Consider the following 21,786-nt stretch of genomic DNA (forward strand, 5'->3'; position numbering starts at 1 on the left):
TCCTCTGCAAGATACATTTGGCTATCGACCAATACACTACTTCTCTCAACTTTTATCAGGCAGCTAGCGCATGGACATTTTCCTGGGAAGTTGGCTAATTTTGCCTAGAACTTGCCTATTTTAAAGCCCTTAATTTGCAAGTCAGCTTTTCCCGATATATATCAGTTTGATTTCTCTCTCAGAAATTGCTGCCTGCCAGCCATCGAGGGAAGAAGGAAGGAAAGAAAGGAAAACACACACACAGAGCAGCTTTATAAATTACCATAGTCCCAGGTCGGTCAAACTTAATAAGCACTGACTGATGTTGCCTTCCAATGAGGGTTGTCAGATGGCTGAAAGAAAAATACCGAACATTCCCCCCCCCCCCCAAAAAAAACCCCCACACGCTGGGAAAAAATTTTGTTGAAGGAAAAAAGAAAAAAAAAAGGGGCGGGGGAAGAGACCACCTTTATTGAGCAAAAAAAACCAAAAAAAAACCCAAAAAAACCCACACCAACCTGGATCACTGCTGGTAATCATGCTGGCCAGGAAGCGGGGGGGAGGGGGGGAGGGACAGCAATGGGGCTGGAGAGGTGGGGGGGCCAACGGGAAGCAGGGCTGGTCATGGGGGGGGGTCGGGTGAAACAGGGCTGGCCGTGGGATATCTGGGGAGGGGGGACCGGCTGGAAGGGGGCAGAGTTGGCTGGGAGTAAGGGGGGGCGAGAAGCACAGCTGGGGAGGATTGGGGGCTGCAAGGGTGGCTGGGAGGAAGGGGGAGCGGGAAGCAGAATTGGCAGGAGGGGGTGCAGCGGCGCTGGCCAGGAGGAAGGGGGAGCGGGAAGCACAGCTGTTGGGAGAGGTGGAATGGGGGAGGGGCCAGGAGAAAGGGGGGACAGGGAGAGCTGCAGCAGCGCTGGCTGGGGGAGACAAAGAGGAGGAACAGGCCGGCGGGAAGCAGAGCTGGGGAGGTGCAGGGGAAGTGAGGGAGAACTGGCCGGCTGGGAAAGCGGGGGGGTGAGCAAATTGGCTGACGGGGGGCAGGACTGACCTGGCCACTTGCTGCCTGTCCCGCACAGGCTCCCGGTGACGCACGAGTGAGGAGGAGGCTTCCCCTCCTCTGCACGCTCAACCAACTGAGGGCTCCCGGCAGTAATCGCAGCCCCACCTCCCAGCTGGGACTCCCAGCTGCTCCCCCCGGCTTTGCTAGGCTTCCGTTCGGTGCACAGCTCGAAAAAAAATCAGAAAATACCGGACACTGCACATGTCCAGTATTTTCTGATTTTTTTACCAGACATAGCACGCAAATACCGGACTGTCCTGTACAATACCAGACACCTGGCAACCCTACTTCCAATTAATGTATTTTGTCAGGAAAAAGGAGGAAAATAACAGGATTGCCCAAACAGACAGTATAGCCTGGAGATGCAAGCTTCCCCAAAGCTTCTGCTCCATTCTCATCACAGATCTTGGTACCTTATTCCCACATCTCATCACATCAACTCCATGATGTAAGGAAGTAAACACACACACACACTAAAACCAAGCCCGTCATCTAGTTCTATCAAAACATCTCTCCCACAGCAATCAGCTGAAAGGCTTGCTGATGCTTCTGGAAGAGGCTGAGCTCAGTGTCCCCTATCCTACCCCCAGGGCTCTTCAGTCCAATCTATGCCTCTACATTTGTTTTTTGTATTTCTTGCTCAATTAATACTCCAAGCACCCCAGGTGAGTAATAAATGATCAAGGGCTAGACCTAGGTGCTGGAAGTCAGCACTCCTGAGTTCCTTTACATGGTTCTCTATGTGACTTGCAAACGTTGTGCTCTGCCCCTCTGTTTACTCATCCCTGAAATGGGATATCAAGAGATTAGAGTATTATTATGAGCACTGTGGCAACATCCATACCAGTGGGGGCTCCTTTGCGCTAGACACCCATGACCACATCAAGAGAGACAGCCTCTGTCCCTTAACGTTTACAAGCAAACTTTAACGAGAGGTGTTACTGAAGTGTGATGCATTGAGGGTATTATCCAACAGCTGATCATTCTAGAATGGGCATTGGTTACCTTCCATTGCCTATGTCCAATGACACCCTCTTGGCTTTAGACTATTCACATCCTGATAGGGCCGTAGAATCAATGCCACCTTCTCACCCCATGCTTTGACCCGTCACAGCATGGTTGACAAGCATTATGCCAGCATGATGGAAGCTCTCTCTACAGCTACCCATGCTGTACTGGTCCTGTGGATAAATAGATGGCATCCTTTGCTTCATTCAGCAATCCATCCTACAGCCTTTCAATGACCCTTACTAAGAAATATTTAGAACCATTAATGAAGGAGGAATGCTTGATAATCTTAGTAATGGTTTCTCTGAATGGAACAGGCAGAACTGGTTAATAGGAAATGTGAGGAGTCCAGAGCCCTTTGACTGCTCCAATTCTGACCTCAAACAGCAATAAATCAAGAGTAATCCCCTGATGTGGGTTGGGAATTTCATTTCTGGAGCACGAAGCTTTTCTGTAGCCTCACGTGACACAAATAATTTGCCAATGAGATAATGAGACAATCACCCTCTGGGGCTGTGGTCACCAACCAGTCGATCGCAAGGCATTTTGGGCCCCCTATTTCTCCCCAACCCCAAGAAGCCCCCCTACCTACCTCGAGCAACAATGGAGTTAGTGGCAGCTTCCCGCGGGTTGGACAGAAGTCCTACAGCTGCGCGTCACTTCTGGGGGTTCTGGAAATGCGCTAGCTGTTTCCTTGCCCCACCTCCCTGGCTTTCCGGGAACTTACCGGGTAAGTCCCCAGAGGCTTTCCCTTCTCTGTAGGAGGGGGGAGTCGGGCCCAGAGACAGCGTGAGCACCGGCTTCCTGGGGTGGGTCAGCCCCGAGGGGTCACATGCACGGGCTTGCCTGCTCTGCAGTCGGCCCCGAGGGGTCATGTGCGTGGACTTGCCTGCTCCACGGGGGGTCGGCCCCAGAAGGAGCATGCAATGGAAGCTTCCCTCCGAGGCTGGTGTAGGGGACTCTCTGCCCCCACTGGCACCCTGCCGCCGAACCCTGTTCCTGCCCCCTGCTGCAGAACCTTGTCCCCCACCTTCCTGCCCCCCATTCCCTTTCCCCTGCCCCCCACCACAGAACTGTCCCCCTGCCCCATCCGTCTGCAGAATCCTGTCCCCCGCTGCAGAAACCTGTCCTCCTGGCACCCTGTTTACTCTCCCCTGCCCTCAGCCACAGAACTCTGTCCCCACTGGCACCCTCTCCCCTGCTGCAGAAACCTGTCCCCTGCCCTTCCAGCACCCAGCTCCCTCGCCCCTTCCCCCAGCTACAGAACCCTGCCCCCACTGGCACCCTGTTCATTGCCCCAGAACCCACTAGCACCCTTCCCCAGTACCATGTCCCTTGCTCCCGGCTGACTTTTCTGTGGGTCAGTGACCCCTGACTCAAGACAGGTTCACTGCCCTTCTTATAAATAAAGACAACAGAAACTTTTTGTGTTTGACACAGTATTTTATTTAAAAATGAAGCCTGGCCAACAAACCCCCAATTGGGGCCAAGCCCCCATCTGGCCAAAGCCACTCCTGCACTCCCCCTTCCCCCAGACCCTAGATCTGAGCTTATCACACACTGGAACCACCTGTCCTGAGCCCCTCACATCCACAAGCTTAACCCTAACCCTAACCCCAACACTGCCCAGCCAGGAGCCCCCTCCCCGAGCCAGCGTCCCCTTCTCCACCACCTCCTGCATCCAGATTTCCTCCCAGAGCTTGCACCTCTCACCCCTTCCCACACCCAAATCCCTCATTCCCACCCCAGAGCCTACACATCCTGTCCCAACCCAGTGAGGGTACGGCTAAACTGCAGGAGTTTTTCAGGATTCTGGAGAGCTCAGAAAAACTCTTCTGCATCCAGGGATATGTTTGTTCTTCCGCTTTTTTTAGTGGAAGAGCAAACATGCTCTTTTGGTCACCCCTATATTCCTCTTTCCACAAGGAATAAGGGGGCTTCCAAAAGAAGGGAATTTTCTGACATTTGGTCCAGTCTAGACAGGCCAAATGTTGGAAAAACCTCTTCCAACAGAAGAATTGGAAGAAAAAAAAAAGCAGCAGTATAAGCATTGGGGATAGCAAGTGATGGAGAGGAGGAGAATAGAAAGGGGCGGGGCTTCAAGAAAGGGTCAGGGCAGTAGATCTTGGCTTGGTCTGTCATTTAAAAAGTGATCTTGGGTGTAAAAAGGTTGGAGACCACTGCTGGTCTGGGGTGACACCAGGGACCTCTGGAGCTACAAAAGCAGAGCTTGAGATGGAGAGCTGGAATCTAGGGCTAGGACCACCCATATTCTCTGTACATAAGCCCAGAGAGGTACCAGAAAGGCACCATTGCATTACAATCACATCGGGCATGGCCATAGAAATGGAGTCCTTAAACACATACACACACCAATCCTAGCATGATGAATGGTCAAAAAGCACTGAGCAAACACTTAACACCCAGCTGCTGCCAACATTTTACACTATCACGAGCTGCAGCTTGGATTTTACTTATACCCTTAAAAATAAAACACAAAATCTGCCTCCTCTTCCTCCAGATTACCCTAGCTTGGGTGTGTGTCTTCTCCCATACAACTTCAGCCAAAGGAAGTGCCATGGAACCCTCCTGCAGTGCTTTCAGAGACTGTAGGTGCAGCCACTTTTTGAGGCACGGAACTGACCACGGCTGAGTTGAGAGTGAAGTGTTCTCTCATGCCCTTACCCTCAGGGTCATGGGGCTAAGGCATTTCAATTTCATCTGTGCAGACCACAACTTGATTTTTGCACCCCAAGGGTGTTTGTGGTTCATCCACGGAAAATTCAAGATTAGAGGAGCTAGACCACTGGTCTGGTACATTCTGTTCTTTCCATATTGTTGCAATTAGACCAATATTCTCTTGACAATGTCCAGTACCTGATGCTTCCAATAAAGCCTTAGCTAATGGAATAAGGAAGTACTGGGATTTGGGAGAGAACTCCTTTCTCTACTAGACGATTAGCTACACACTGAAGTGAGACACTGATTACAAAGCAGAAACAAAGACTAAATTCTGTACCCGTTTATACCCTCATGGCCACCGATGACTCCTACAGGAGCTTGCTAGGAGGTAATGAAGAGCAGAAGTTGACTCACTGGCCCTTAGCAGAAGCCTTGCCCTAATCCCACAGACAAGTGTAAGGAGACTGTTAGCCCTTCACTAAAACTCTGTGGGAGTTTTTGGTTTGCCAGCTCCCAGTATCAAAAGGAGAAGGGTCCAAGAGAAATCAGGGCCCTGAGACTGACAGACCCCAGAGACAGTGGAAAGCAGCCAACACTCCAGCTCGGCCTGATTGACAGGTTGAACAGGCCAGTGAGGAAAGTAAGTGGCCAGGCCCCGTCCTCCCTTTGAGCTGGGATTTTTCTGGGTCTCTCTGAGCAAGGAGAGAGCTGAGAGACAACTAAGAGGAGCAAGCTGTGCTGAGGGGCAGTTTTGCAGCAACAGAGCCAGGCACACACAGCCCAAGGAGTGCAGACCCTGTGTTGAGCAGCAGGCTGGTAGTGCTCAGAGAGCTAAAAGGGACAGAGAAGCAACACAAGGAGCTGGAGACTGGCGAAGCAGCATAGTCTGCAGCTGGGTGTGGTGAGCAGCTGGGACCAGCAAAGTGCGGGGAGAGGCTCTGGGCAGGGAGATATCACCAGCCAAGAGGCCCAGCAGGCCAGACTGGGAGAGGGGTCTGGCCACTTAGAGCTTGAGGCTATGTGGCCACTGCCAGAGCAACCGTGTCCAGCCTGCAGCCCCCCTGCAGCACATCCAGGGCCTCTAAGGAAGAGACTGTGAACTGTCCTTATACTCTGCTGTTTTGATGTGTTACAGTGCAGGACTGTGTGTTCTCATTTTTTCTTATTCTTTTCTCTTTAATCAGTTGATGTTTAATAAATTGTATTTGCTTCGAACCTTATGAAACGATCACTAGGCCAAGAAAGCCTGCAGTGTGAAGAGAGCACCTCGAAGTGGGGACACCTTAACTCCTGCCCCTAGTGACTACAAGATCAGGGATTAAGCCCCAGGAAACCTGGACCCAGCCTTGTTGGAGTTTCGAGGACTCTGCTACTCAGGAGAGTGGAGGGGGAGCCCTCAGGATCAGGGAAGCAGTGGGGTAAAGGAAGTGGGAGCGGGGACTCAGATCCTTTTGCTGGTCCATTTCACCGGGGTGGTATAGAAGCCAGGAAAGTTCCCCACAATAGCGGGACGATTTCCCCGCTTACACAAGCAACAGTGGTTAGAATGAGGGAACTGGGCATTGGTAGCAGCAACACCATGGAAGCTCACTGCATCGGCATGTAGACAAGTCCAACATTCCTTGTCTAGCAGTGCCTGATCCAGGAGCTGCCCAGTAGGTCTCAGCTGGTTATAAAGTTCTGTAGAAGGTTAGCAGTTATGCTTGCCCACTGACTCACCCCAGAAACTTTCCTCATCAGCCAAACATTCAGCTTTGGCTGGGGACAGAGCTGCAGAGAAGCTATAAAACTATGGCATCAAGATTGCATCAGAGAAGCGACATGAAGGGCTGGGTGAGGGATGTGAGGAATCCTGTGCCTTTCCTGTTTGCACAGGTGCAGCTACTTTACCAAAAGCCATTGGTTTGGCATGGCCAAGACAAAAGCCAAGTCTCCTTTAACAACATGCATGGCCACGGAATTCAGCTGCCAGCCACAAGAGACCTGCCCTCTCCTTACCACTTTTTGCTTTTCTGCCAACAGATAGCACTGAGCTTGTCCAGCAGGGTTCATATGGCATGAATGGCTGCTGTGCAAAGTGAATGCTAGAGACAGTGTTCTAGAGCCATCCATGGGAGGTCCCCAGATTCAGGCAGCAGCAACCACAGTGGTGAGGTTACAGCCCCTCTCGAAACTGGATACCCATGCTTTGGAGAGCCAAGCAACTCTAGTAAGCTGTAGTATCTAAGCTGTTGTAACCTAAATGTCAATCAGTAGCTGGGCTGGAGGCCTACCAGAGTGTGTGTGCTGCCACACAATTGACCCAAACCTGTGCAACATCCTTACACCACCAGACCTTGCTGGGTTTAGATAGAGAGAGGTGACTTTCTCTCTCCACACTCCCTTTTAGCCGAGTGGCTGATCGATGGGGATCCCTGGATTAGCTCTGCACTCCGCTCCCCCCACATCTTGCAGGAAATGAATTGGTAGCTCAGCTAAAGTGCAAGTGTTGAAAGCCTGTGTCATCTAAGCAGTAAAACACCCAGATGAAAACATACAGGACATTAAAAAAAACAATTACAGCAAGTCACTCCAGAGCTTGGTTGTTAACGTGATAAGGGTAATACTTTAAGCCTCCAGAAAGGAAAGCAGTCCTTCATTTTTATTTTTTAAGCGGATGGCTCTTGCAGCATGCGGCTACCGTCATGAAAGGCAGATAGGCCTTCGGAGAGAAGTCATGAGTGCCTTTTGTAAGTATTTTGGGGGATTATAGTTGCTCACTTCAGTCTGCAAGTTTAGGTCTGACCAACTTGGAGGACTGATTCTGAAAGCCATACTTTTCACCGCACCATGAACAAACGAAAAGAGTCACCATATCAATGCTGGTGGGAGTAGAACACGAAGTTTTTTAGTGACTGTTCTGTAGCATTACAGCAAATAAAATAAGGAAAGTGCCAAATATTTTAGTAGCACTACGCTCAACTTGCAAGCATAGAGTACACTGTGCCTGAGCCACACAGCACAGCAGACTGCTAGAGCTGCAGGATAGGGATCAGTGCTTCAGCTAAAATCACAGAGGCTGGCACTTTAGTTCTGGTTCAACCCCTTTTGACTATTAAGAAGGGGCATTTCAAAGTCAACCACCCTCTGCCCTTAGGTTCATTACTACAAACAATACATCCCTGTCACGGTCCCAACAGCAGGTACAGGCTAATTTAGGAGACCGTTTCTACATGCAGCAGCCTTGAGGAACTTCTCCCTATCGGAAAAATCACTTTCAATCAGTTCTCTCCAGGTTAATAAACTTTTGCCACACTGCTACCTTTGAACTGCTAATTGGCAGCTTTTCAAAAGCCATGAGTCATTAATAAACACAATTTAAGTCCACTGCCATTCATACACAAAAGGATCGTCCACAGAAAATGCTCTTTTGATATTACAAAGTCAACAAAATATACACCCTAAAATAGAGAGAATATGTTTGCGCCCCCCATCTCAACCACCATGTCAGCTTCCAGGGAGCCAAGAGAACACAAAGGTCACCCTAGGTTAATAAAGCACTAATATCTAATGCAATATGTGACATATGCATCTCTAGAAGGAATCAGCGGCACAACCCAAACACAAGCCTTGGACAAGCATGACAGCCCAGCCAGGTCCCCCATGAAATGGGATTAATGAAGCCATAAGATGAATGAAGAGTCCAACCAAGAGCACAATTACCTCGTAGTGCCCTCCATCGGAGGAAGGTCTGCAAGAAGTGCATGTTCTTTTTTTTCCGTCCCAGAGGAAGTAACAGCATTTAGCCAGATGTGAGCCACTTCACTCAGTTACTCACCACCGCTGGTGCGTCCCCAGCCTCTTTTCACCCCCACCCCTTCCAGGCTGCTCAGGCCAGTCTTAATGAAGTGCACCTGGTCTGATCTGCTAATCACTGATGTGGAGGCTGGGGCTTCTCTCTCTGGCATTCTCTCTCCCTTTCCAAATAAGCAATTAGCATGAATAATTACAGCTCTGATGATAATACCCAGCCACCTTTGAGCAAGAGGGAAAAGACTGTAATTAACTCTTTCTTGGGGATCAGTAACGAAGATGAAATAGCACAGGCCTGTTCAGCTATTTCTGGGGATGCCTCCCACTTGCCAAGAGGGTTTGCAAAGAAGATGGGTATGAAAGGTCAGGCCACAGCCAGTTGAAAATCCGTTGAGCTGAATTTCATGTGTCACTTACAAACCTGGCATCAGAGCAGTAGTGGGTAACCTGCGGTCCAAGGGCCCTATTCAGCACATCAGGGTTCAACATGTCACCCATGAGACATGTTGTTTATTGTTGTTCACGTGCAGGGTTTTCAGATTCCGCAGGTTTCCTTCCAGGTCGTTTTTTCCCTACTGGTATTAGTAAAGTGACATGCATATTAATCAAGGGCATGTGAAGTGAGGTGTGTGTTCTTCCACAACTGCAAGAGCCCTCTGCATCCAATCAAAGCATTGCTTCGGTTCCATCAGCACATCCCACCAATTCTAAGTACACAAGTGCAGTTAGCAAAACGACCCTATCCTGGGAGACCATCTTGGTTACGACAATCTTGCGGCTCACTGAGTCGAAGGAGGGCCACTCACCCAGCCCACTCACTATTCTAGGTTGTCCATCACTGCATTAGAGTAGGGTTGCCAGGTGTCTAGTTTTCGCCCAGACAGTCCGGTAATTGAGTCTTCTGTCTGGTAAAAAAAAAAACCCAGAAAATACCGAACATGTAAAATTTCTGGTATTTTCTGTTTTTCTCAGATGGAAGGCCGGCGGGGACATCTTTCCTCTATCACATCTGTCAGGGGCAAGCAGCCGAGGTGGGGGGGGGGGGGAGGGGGAGGAGAAGGGAGCACGGGAATTTAAAGGCGCAGCGACCTTTTTTTTTGCTCAACCAATTCCCCTCCCCTCCGCCATGTTCAGGATTTTTTGTTAAAGCATCTGACAACCCTACATTAGAAGCACAGGCTTACTCAGAGGAAAGGCACTACTTTAGTTTTCTCCCTGTGCAGTTAGTTGGTAGGATCTGGAACAAGGAATGGATGGGCTACTGCTTCATATATTTCAAGCCCCTCACATAGGAAGAGGCTGCCAACAACACCAGGTGACACATTGTTGACCATTTAGAATTACATGCAGATCCTGCTACTTCAGAAGCACCTCCCATGTGACCACCAGAAAGAGAAGTGCTGGAAGTAGCACAGGCAGCATGACACACTTCAGAGCAGTTCCTATCCCGTGCAGCAGAGAGCAGTGGTGCATACACACACATTCATACATCTGTGCCCATACTAGCCAGTTCTCTACAATGTTCTGTGCTACATCACAAAATTAAGAACTTGTGGCATCTCCTTCATGACCCTTCCCTTTGCCTCATTTTCAGGTGTCTCGATTGCACAGTGTATCTGACAGTCTCCCCTTTAGAGAACTGCCAGTAGGAAAAATCCCATCCCTAGCTGACTTCGCAACACAGACTCTGAGCTGCACTTGAGTTGCAGTCAACACTGCTCCTGGGAGCAGGGGGGAAAGTGACAGTATGGTTCCTGGGCCCGGGAATGGCTGGGGAGCTGAACATAAGAAGAGCAGCTCGAAGGCTATTCTAATTGGCAGGCGGCTGCCCGCAGACCTGGGCCAGCGGTCTGGAATTGCTGAGTACAGAAGTGGTCTGGACCCTTATGTTGGAAGACCACAAGAGGAAGAATAACTGAAGGCACTTGGACTGAGAATAAAGAGCAAAATACTCAAGGCTTCTGCGCTCCCGAGATCATGCGTGGAGAAATTCAGCAGTAACAAGTAACTGTAAAGTAAATGGCACCATTTGGACCTCGATCCAGATTACTGTGTCATGGGGCCTGAATCTTCAGTAAATCTTGCATTTTACCTCCTACTCCTAAACCTGTCTGCTCTGTTGAAAGCTTGTGAGCACTGTGACTTCCCCAGGGGTTATACTTTTCTTCCAATGGCTCATTCCTGACAGCTCCATTTTGGATACATTGTTTGACCTCTAGGCTTATGCTTTGGTGTGAATCTGTAAAATATTCATCTCTGGGGGCGTTTAAGCAGGCACAGAATCCAGAGAGAAATGTGCCTGGCGTGTGTTTATAGTTTCACTCTGAGGGCAAAGTTTGCTGTCCAAAACTGTTCTTTCCAAATGGATAAAAATGCGTACAAAGAAATGCCGGGGGGAGGGAGGGAGCGCCGGATTGTAGGGGACCCGCACTTTGGGGGCCTGATGGCAGCTGCCTCAACCATCCTATGGATGGGACCCACAGGGCGGCTCGGGAGATTACTGGAGTGCCTGGTGCGTGGCTTTACTACATTTAAAACATAGAGCTGCAGTATGGGTGGCTGCCAGAGCCATCATGAGCTGGTCCCAGCTCGGTCCCAGTTCAAGCTGGCTTCTGGAGCTACCCTGCTGCAGCTCTGCAGAGTGCCCCTTATCGACTAATCATGTAATTAATACAATTGTATCGACTACACTGGGGTCTGCAACCTTTCACAAGTGGCATGCTGAGATTTAACATATTAATTTCTATTTATGGGTCAGCATGCCAGTGACACTTTAATTTAAAGTCAATAATAGTCCTACTTCCAGCAGCTTCATTAATAAATAAATTAAGATGCGATGCAGATCTTACCGTTTAGTGTGATTCTTGGCCTTGCTGAGTTCTCCGATCTCAGGCTCGTAGCTTGATACTTTAATCAGCTCACAAGCCTGAGTCAGTGTTTGGCAACCTACAGCCCAGGGCTGTCTCCGTCCCCATTCCCCGCCAGCAGGAGCAGCCATGTTCCTCACCTTCCAGGAGCAGGAGGAAAGTGAGGGCTACTGCAGAGGTGGGCATGCTTAGATTAGACTTTTTTGTGTGGCGCCGCATAGGCACGCACGCTAAGGGAACACAGGCACAGGCTCCCAGCTGCACCGGGGAGGAGGGGCGGGACTGAGCTCCCGCCTCACTTGCCAATGAAAATCGGCTCGCACACCACTTGTGGCCCATGTGCCATAGGTTGCCGACCCCTGGACTATACGATTAGCCAGATAACTGCAATTTTACATTCTTAGCCTCAGGGCGCTCCAGGCCCACCCCTCTACCTCAGCTTGTGTCATTCGGAGAAGAGAGCTTTGGGCAAGTGGGAGGAGCAGGGGTGGAAAGGAGTGGGTTAGGGGTGGGGTGGTGGTGGACCCAAGTTGGGGACAGGGCCTATGGCAAGGGGGTTGCCCTGGGTCCCACTCTTGGGGCACTGGGGTGAGTTGCCTCAGGCCCTGCAACTCCAAAGGACAGTCCTGAGTGCAGGGGACTGGACTAAATGACTTCTTGAGGTCTCTTTCAGTCCTTCACTTCTATGATCATTCCCACCAATAGTTCGTATCATGGGAGCTAGCTTGCATAGGCAAATCCCTAAAGTTGAGTAGAATTCCGCTGAAGTGACGGGAGTGCCACAGTGGTCCATTCATCTACCCAAGCAGAAGAGCGTGCAGGATGAGGGCTTCAGGCCCAACTGCAGAAGCAGTACCATGACACACAGAAGCGTGCACCTCAAGTGTGTAATTTACTCCTGGGGAAATTTTGCACCACTGCACATGTGCAGAATGAATGTCCCCACGGATTTCTTTACTTCCCTGCAGAAAAGTGTCTTTTTGATGAGGAAGCAAAGGAAAGTGACAAGACGGATCATGTGACCCACCCCAGTAGTATGTTTTGGGCACTCAAGGCAGCCAGCAGAAAAGTAAATCACTGTGGGGCCAGGGAAGGATTAGGGAAGATGTGGCAGGCTCACCTGCTAATGGCTAGACTGGGGAGAATGAGACTTCCTCTTTCCCTGCAAAGCATCTGGAGACAAGTCAGACCCATCCCCAAATTTCGTCTCCAGCTGTGAAAGGAGATCTTCAAACTCCCCACCCCATGATTCCTGCATCAATCACTCCACTGTGGTAGGGGGAGGGATCCCTGTACAGGAAGTTGCTTCTTCATCTGTTTAACCCCCAAGCATCCAGACGCCCTCATATCCAGACTCTCCCACCACATCTCACCCCCCGCCACACACACACACACACTCAGAATCATACTGATGTGCTCCACTCCCCTTTCACCTGAACCACCATGATGAGCCACCCACATCCCACCCCAATGAGCCCCACTCTCCCCCCGCTGTATTAGGGTTGGTTTCAGCCTCAACTTTGTGTCTGTATCCCCAGGGGAGCTGCACAGTGATTTCCCATCTCTGTGCAACCAGGGGCCTGTGCTCCCCAATTTCATGCTGGAGCCTCTGCATTTATTTGACAAATACAATTTGCAGAATTTTAAAATATTGTGCACAGAATTTGTATTTGTTTTCATGCACAGTGTCCCCAGGAAGAGGTCACGAACTATGCCCTAAATTATTCAGTTGGGTCACAGTTGATAGTGATAACACACAAGTCACAAAGAATCCAACCTGACTTCCAGATTTCAAGCTGGGCATGTAGCATTGGCAGTTAGATTTCATTATCAAATCTTTTTACTGTCAGAACAGACAAATCCTTGAGAGATCACGAACTTGAAGCCCCCATTTTCTTCATTTTCTTTTCAGAGCAGAACTGCCCTTTAAATTTCCAATCCTGCAAACACTTTGAAGTGCACTGAATGGGATTAGGCCTGGTTCTAAGGGTAAGCACATGTGTAAATATTTGAAGAATTGGGCTCTTTCAAGTGTGCTTAACTGCAGACAGGTGCCTCCCATGTATGAATTTTTGCAAGACTGGGACCTTAAGACTCAAAATATGATATGGATGTGAATCCCTTCATCCTCTCGTCTTTTTTTCATTAGGAAAATTGGAGACAAAAACAAAGCACTTTAACAAGAGTGCATCTAGGCTAAGGCCTGGTTTAAAATACACATTCTGTGCAACAGCTTGATAAAGTCCTACTTAGAAAACTGTTAAAGTTCTCATATTATTGTCTGCATAAATATTTTATTGCATTTTAATTTGCTTTTGTATGTTATATGGTGCCCTGAGCACTTTGACTTCATCAATGAAATTATTGTTACATCGAGAGACTTTGCAATATGAAAATTAATGTTTAAATGCCTGGGGACTCATAAACATTTCAACAGTTTTTCTAATCAAATGATAGTACAGATTTTTCAGCTACCTACTGGATGTTGCAAGTCTACAGAGGAAAAAGAAAGGGCGGGGGGAGAGTAAGCATTCTTATCTCAATTTCACCCACATAGACAAAAGTTACATGCTCAAGGGAGTAGAGCCAGGAATAGAACTCAGCTATCATGACTCCCAGTACTGTGTTGTAACCGCTAGACCACACTTACACTTCTAAAAAGATTCATTTTCAAGTAGGATGTGCTGATTTTCTGCTGCCCTCTTGCACCATCCCAAAGCATTACTAACAGGGCTGTAGTGCAAGGATGAGGAACCTTTCTTGGGTTGGGGGCCATTGACCAGCAGAAAAATCAGTTCAGGGCCACATGCAAGTAAGAAGCACAAAAAACCCAAACTCCTTACTGATCTGGCCCGCAAATGAGAAGGAGAAAAAAAAAGTCTTCACTCACACAACTAAGGGTGCCACACTCCAGCCCCATAGGGAGAGAGCTCTAGAATGGAGGTACAGGGTCTGGATGGGAGTTAGGGTGCAGGAGCAGGCTGGAGATGGGGTCTGGGTCAGAAGTGGGGTGCAAGCTGAGGGTGGGGTGCAGGATCTGGGAGGAAGAGTGAAGGAGAGAGCAGGAGATTGGGGTACTTACTTGGTGCAGCTCCTAGCAAGCGAACACATGGCTTTACATGGCCCTGCACTTGCAGGCACCACCCCTTGCTGCTCCCACTGGCTGCAATTCCCAGCCAATAGGAGTGTCAGGGGTGGAGCCTGTAGGCCTCTGCACTGCCATTCCCCCAGCTGCGGGGGGGGGGGGAGGGGAGGAGGAATGGCAGCATGCAGAGTCATTTCCTCCCACCACAAGGCAGAGCGGACCACACAGAGGCTTTAGTGCCATCTCCCTGATTCTTCCCTCTCACAGCACCTCGCCAGGCTGTAGGGTCCCCATCAGTGCTGTAGCAGAAAGTTGCAATCAAGATAACAGATAAAAAGCCTGGAGTGGAAAGGGGGTGAGGGTCAACCAATCCTTTAAGAAAATATAGCTAATTTATTGCTAATTATTGGAGTATATTACTAAGATGCAAAAGTTGCATAGATGTGGAAGTGTTACGTTGCATACAGACAGTAAGTCAAATTCATCACTGACGGAGTAAGTGCAACTCCACAGAAGTCAATAGAGTTGTGTCCAACTGTACTATGGCTCTATTTGACACACGTGCAAGCACGTGCATGTATACACACACACACTCACTCACACACAGAGTCTCACATGTAATGTACAAAATTCATATGCTTTAATACATGACTACAGCATCTACATTCATCTGTTGCTGTTTGACACCTCAGCACCCCTAGGCTGACACAAATCCACGGACGAGAACAGAAACTCACATATATTCTCATAGTTCCAGACAGTAACATGGACTCACATGAGGACACACCATGTCTACACAGAGTCAATGATAAAGATCACTTGTACAGTTGTGAAGCAAAACAAGGAAAAAAATCTGAAAAAAAATCCTGAAAATGCTACAAGGAAAAGATGACACACACTAAATCTGAAAGCCATTCCAAATGCATTTGAAATAGGAAAAAAGGAAAGGGTTTGACATGTCTGGCTTTTGGAATAAAGTCACTTCCATAACAACGTATCCTCTGGTTTGTGATTCACATGTCTGACTACATTTGGAGTTAGAACAGACACTATGGAATGTCTCTGCGGCATGCAACTCCACCGAGTAATGAATGGGTGGAAATGATGACATTGCTACTGACAGAGAACTCAGGGACAGCAGTCTCTAGCGCTCGCCACACACTTTATTATGTGCATTAGTTGGAACTGATTGACACCTTCAACTGCCTGGGAGAAAAAAAAGGCTACAAAAGCCAACAGCATCACAAGGCTGAGCAAAGCAATGAAGCTGACAAAGGACAGGGAGAGAGAAGAGGAAAACAATGCACTGTTCCTTTAAGAGCCTGAATTCAGAGCTCATCATTTTGCATTTCAACATTGCACAAAGCGCTCGCAGGAAAACCGAAGAACTGTGAATCTCAGCAGAAATGGGGGCTGCTATTATACCCTGGTACCGAGGGAGAGGATTAAATAATTAATCACAAAAGTAACCGAGTGTTAACAAGCCGAGTCAGATCAAACTGCATGAAAGATGCAAAAGCCCCACAACCCTCTTCAATTTGCTGACAAGTCTAATTTTAATAACTTTTCTATCAGGAATCCGGAGGATATGCTGTAAATAAATAAATACCAGCTTGATTACACCTATTGGAGAAGGAATTCTAATAGAGTAACTGAAATCTCTTGCTCCCGTGAACTGGACCAGCATCTGCTCACATCAGCATTAGGGGGAGACAAAGCAAAGAGGGGTGGCAGGCAACAATCTCCTGCATCAGAGGTTATTACTGGAACCCATTGTATTATAACGGTTTCAGTTGGATGGAAGAAATGGGAGATCTGCTGACTCCGTTCCATCTCTAGCTAGAAGGGGTTGGAAGTTCAGGTTTAGTTGCAAGGACTGGAGGTTGATGCCATGGTGAGGGTAGGGTATGATTAGATAGATCAACAAACAGATAGACACTCACCAACTCAATCCATAATAAAAATGGTGAGTTTCTCTCATTATTATTTTACACTGCTGCCAGTGCCCATTCTTGACCCTCCCTGGTATTTGTGGGTACCATTGGCATCACAACGATGCTACACCATGCCATTACTACAACTTAAACATCATTAGGTCACAATACAAGATTGTAACAATCCCTCCTGATAAGACATGACTCTGATCAGCAAAGTGGGGGAAGAGACCTGATATCTTGTCCAGTCCTTCCTTTTCACTTTGGAGTGATGATCTCTTAAGTCAGGCATGTCCAAAGTCCGGCCCGCGGGCCAATTGCGGCCCGTGTTCCGGTTTAATACGGCCCCCGCTTCCTCCCCTCTCCTGGCTCCCCGGCGCTCTTTTGAACTGGCGCGCCCAGCGTGCCGCTTCCGGCCACGCCGCCGCCGCCCATGGCCTCCGCGGTCCTAGAGCCTGCCCTGTAGGGCACGTCCGCAGCCCCACTCCCCCACTCGGCTGCGGGTTCGCCCTGCCCCCAGGCCGCCGTGAGACCAGCGTGCCCTGCGCTCTCCGCCCGCCTCCGACCCCGCGGGCCCTCCACCTTGGGCTGAGAGTGCGGGGACGGCCCTCACGCATGTTCACTTCTTCAAATCTGGCCCTCTTTGAAAAAGTTTGGACACCCCTGTCTTAAGTAGAGACATTCTCACTGAATTTATTTGCTCAATTTCTGTCAGGTTTTTCCAGCCCAACAATAATATAGTTGTGCCTGCCAGGGAGAATAAGATCAGTTGTACAGATAGTAGTGAAGGGCTCCATCATGCCAGTAGTTAGTTATAGAAATAGTCTAACTATTGAGATCTATTTATGCGGCAGCTTTTTTGCTCAAAAGATTCCTAAGGGCTTTGCAAAGTTAAACTGATTGACAGATGGAGATAACTTTATCCATCACTAAAATGTAGCCACAAATGGAAGGGTCGCCTGTGGAACAGCACAGGGGAACTGGTAAAAAGCTGTGTAACTTTGTATACATGCACTACTTAAACAGATTCTTGATGTGGTATTTTGGTTTGTTTTGACTTTAGCATTTCTATCCTTTTGGAGGATTTCCATGCAGTTGTGTGCATGATGATGTTCAAAAAATAACTTAGAGTGGGATTGTCAAAAGCATCTAAATGACTTTGGGGTGCAAGTATAATTACAAATCTTACTGCAAGTCAATGGCTTTTGATGTGACTTGTGCTCCAAAGTCATGCAGAGTCTTTGACAATTCTGTCCTTAAAACTCAGAGCCCTGTTTGCTCTGTTTTAGTGGTAAAGAACCCAGGGCAATTTCATAAGCGGGGAAGTTTGATTCACCAACATGTGCCTCAATTTCCCCATTTGTTAAATGGAGATAAGTACACCTGCCACACAAGGATGCTGTGAGGCTTAGCTGATTCTTCCACACATTGAAAAAAGCCTCTGTTAACTTGAGGCAGCTCAAGTATATTTCTTCAAAGCAGTGTAAGCACTAAATAGCAGAGAAATCATAAACGATGACAACATTGTCATCTAACACAAATCTCAGTCTCCAAGCATTATTTTCATACTCTCATACTACTCAAGCACACTAACGCACTTAGACTGTAACTTACTTTCAACTTGATATAGCACCAGGAAAATGGAAGACTCCTCATCTCTCTTTGTATCTCCCACAAAATTACATGAGAAAAGTAGTTATATTTTGAATATTAAGCCAGTAGTTGTCAAACTTTTTTTCTCATAACCAAGTTGAAGAAAACGGTTGATGCCCACGACCAACATAATTTGTCTTGAGTCTTGGCTCCAGGATGGGGCTGAGGATGAGAGCTTTGGCATGTAGAAGGGGCTCCGGCTTTGGCAGCGGGTCAAGGCTGGGGGAGGAGGGGCTTACCTGGAGTGGTTCCCTGCCAGTGGTGCAGCACGGGGGGCTAAGGCAGATTCCTGCCTCTCTTGGCACCACAAACCATGTTGTGCCACGGAAGCAGCCAGCAGCAGGTTCCCAGCCAATGGGCGTACAGATCTAGTGCTCAGGGCGGAGCAGTGTGTGGAGCCCTGTGTGCTCTCCCCTCCTCCACCTAAGAGCTGAGCTTGCTGCCGGCCGCTTCTGGGGCGCAGTGCAGTCTGCAGTGCCAGGACAGACAGGTGGCTGCCTTAACACCCCTTCGGTCACCTGATCAACTTGCAGCAAAGAGACCCAGTGCTCAACATTCCACGACCGTAGTTTGAAAACCACTACACTAAGCTGCCCAAGCGTGGAAACTAGTCCCAGAGGACACAGAAAGAATAAAGACCATTTCTGGTGGGGAATAAGCTGTTGGACAATCTACACTGGTATCTGATCAGCATCTGAAAGGGTTATTTCTACCTGTCAGAATGTGACCAAATCTCTTCAAGTTGCTCGTAGGAAGGATGATCTTGTAGTTAGGTCAGTGGCTTAGTAGGCAGACAATCATGAAAGTAGGAATTGAAAGTAGACTTGAAAGTAGGAATAAGAGATCCTCCGGAAAAGGCTTTATTTTCCGGAGAATCACATCTAGACTGGCGCTTTTCTCCGGCTTATCTCCAAGCCGGAAAAAAGCAGCAGCCATGTTAATGCAAATACCACGGGGATATTTAAATATCCCACAGATTTGCCAATTCCAAAATGCTACATTAGCATCCCTTTTCCGAAAGGGAGGCCAGTGTAGACACAGCCCCTCAGTGTCTAAAGCTGGGCTGCTAAAACAACATTTAGGCACTGACATAAAAGCGACCGTGGTGCAGATCCTCAGCTCCTGGAAACTCTCATAGCTCTGTTGACTTACCATAACAATTTATAACAATGAAGGATCTGCCAACTGATTGGGTGATGTGCAGTTTTTCTAAAAATTAGGCCACTCACAATGGAGGTAGATGCCTCAGTTTGTATTTAGGAGCCTAACTTTAAAAATCAACTTTGAAAATGGTGGCTTCAAGCCCTTTGTTTCTCCACAGAAGAACTATAGCATAGCAGCAGTCAAGCATCTCTCTCTCTCACACACACTGGATCCTACCTTGGATGGATGCAGTGGTTTGAGGGGATTTCAGGTTCTGTGGCCCATGAAGTCGGTCTCGTATTAATTGTACTTGTTTGTTCACAGACTCATAGCTTCCAAGGGACCAGTATAGCATGGGCCAGAAAACCTCAACCACTTGTTCCTGCATCAAGCCCAACATTTTTCACTGAGCTGTAGTATAGCACAAAGCTTTGTGCAATGCAGACACTAGCCCTGTTTCCCAGTGAAATTGGACTGATGCTGCCGACTCATTTCATATGCAGCACCAATCAGGCTTCAGTTGGTGGTGGTACACGATCACTCTAGGCCAGTTTTAGTTTGTTGATCAAGCTAAAAGATTCTCAATCTCATTGTGAACTTCAGCAGTTTTAACTGTCAATGCATTTCCTAGAGTGCTTATGACCTGCAGGCACACACGCACAAAATCTGAAATTATTTGACCTGGCAAAAGCCCAGATTCTTCATTATTTCCCAATGAAACGTTTCATAAAACTACGCAAATAATAATCTAATCATTTTAATTCTCTATAATCAGAGTAGATATGCTGGAATTGCTTCTTTTTCTTCAAACCAGTCTATACATTTCACTACTATTTAATATTCAACATAGAAAGGGCTTTATGCTCCTCTTCTAGTTATAATGTTTTTAGTGCTGCCAGAAAAGAACAAGAATTCTGAGTGCACACATACCTTAGATTTGTTTTTTTTATAATGTTTTTATATAACTATTACTTGAGGACAAGTATAAGCAGTGGCCGTTTTCAGGGTATTAAGGAGTTCATCAGAAAACATGAGAGGAAATTCAAAGAATGAAAATGCATAAGAGATCAGCTGTTCTGAGAAGCGACTCTGGCTGTGCAGAGGGAACATGAATATAACATTGATATTTAAATTACTTGCATTCTGCATTTTTCTCATTTTTATTGCTGCTTCGAATGATCAGTTTTAGGTCACAAGAAGGAAAAAAAAGGAATGATTTTCCCTTGGCTTTTTCATTCTGGGAAAAATTTGTCAAAAAAAAAAAATCAACCAGCAGATCCTACCAATAGTTGTGGGGCATAAGAAGATGAGGACTGTTTGATACAGAAGGACAATAGTAATAGGCTTGCTAAGTGCCCATTATTGTGTTTTCTAACTAGGATCACTGTATAGATATGCATACTGTATACTTGCATGGGTGAGGATGGGCTTCTCTGATGAAAAAGACATTTGCTATATTGGACCCATAACTTGTAACTGTTTTTTGTTGTATTGGTAGACCTGTAGGAGATGGTTTAATGAATCTGTATGGCCTTCTGGGTCTGAATCAGGAAGAGGAAAAAAGTTCAGCATGAGGCATCAGCTCTGGCCTGAGATGCAACCCAAACTCCAGAACACTTAGCCTGCTGAAGCTCAAATACGTGACACAGGATTTTAAAAAGTGACAGTGACACAAAATGACAGGCACAGCCGAGGAATCATGACATGACACGAGGAGTCACTGATTTAAAGGGACAGCATCAATTAATTTATATTATTTGTACTTTGTTAGAGAAAAAGTTTTACAAAACCTAATAGGGAGGGAATAACTAAGAATAGGGTTTTTTTTTTGTTTTAATTCACCTCCATTGTTGAAAAACCCAGAGACTATAACCCTGTTAGAGTGGATGGAAAACAGAATTTCTGTCCAATAGGAAATGCCAATGGTTCGACATTTGTTTCTGTTCCAAATCAGATGCAAAGTCAAGATAGCAAAACTTTTGCAAAATGAAAAGTCTCACAGGACACATCACAACAGCACAACCAAACTGGTCACGATGCACCCTGAGAGACATAGTCTAGCCTGTGAGCTAAGTCCATATTAGAGAATTGGGCATGAGGACACCAACATGGCAGCTCACAGAGAAACAGAGATTAATACTGATCTGAAACAAAACGTTTCATTTAGATTTTCCTGATGGAAACAATCTTTTCCCACGGAAAAATGTCTATTTCAGGGCAGCATTCTCCCTCTGGCAAATAACTGAAACTGAAAACAAATATAAGTTGACTCTCTCATCTGGCACTCTCTGGCCTGGCAATATCTGTGGTCCAGCATGATTTTAGTTAGCTGGATGTCCACTTATCATGGGTGTGGTCATGTTTCCCCTATACAGTTTGTTTACAGCCACCAGTCCTGGCTCTCAGTGTTTTGTGCTGTTATTTTGTTCTAGTGTACACCTAAATGTCTTCTAAGAATTCAACAAACAATGAAAGTGTTGGTAATGCTGCTAGACAATATTCACCTCCTGTGGTCTGGCAAATTCTCTAGCTCAACACCAGTCCCAAGAGTGCCAGACTAGAGAGGTTCAACCTGTACCTCAC

The 21,786-nt window shown here is 47.4% G+C and overlaps 1 protein-coding gene across 3 annotated transcripts in view; it reads right to left on the bottom strand.

Moving 5' to 3' along the window:
• GRIP2 (glutamate receptor interacting protein 2) overlaps positions 1 to 21,786 on the bottom strand; it is a 529,887-nt gene that overhangs the window by 190,527 nt on the left and 317,574 nt on the right. Inside the window, exon 1 of one of the 3 annotated variants that reach the window (XM_075938768.2) lies at positions 8,432 to 8,560. The exons of 1 other annotated variant lie outside the window; for it this stretch is intronic. In XM_075938768.2, coding sequence (XP_075794883.1) covers positions 8,432 to 8,510 — 79 coding nt within the window. In that variant the 5' untranslated portion in view covers positions 8,511 to 8,560. Of the gene's footprint in view, positions 1 to 8,431; positions 8,561 to 21,786 lie in introns of those variants that run through there. One more of the 3 variants, XM_075938763.2, reaches the window with a different exon arrangement.

The sequence above is a fragment of the Pelodiscus sinensis genome, chromosome 11, assembly GCF_052426305.1.
Source record: "Pelodiscus sinensis isolate ZL-2025 chromosome 11, ASM5242630v1, whole genome shotgun sequence".
NCBI classification, from domain to species: domain Eukaryota; kingdom Metazoa; phylum Chordata; order Testudines; family Trionychidae; genus Pelodiscus; species Pelodiscus sinensis.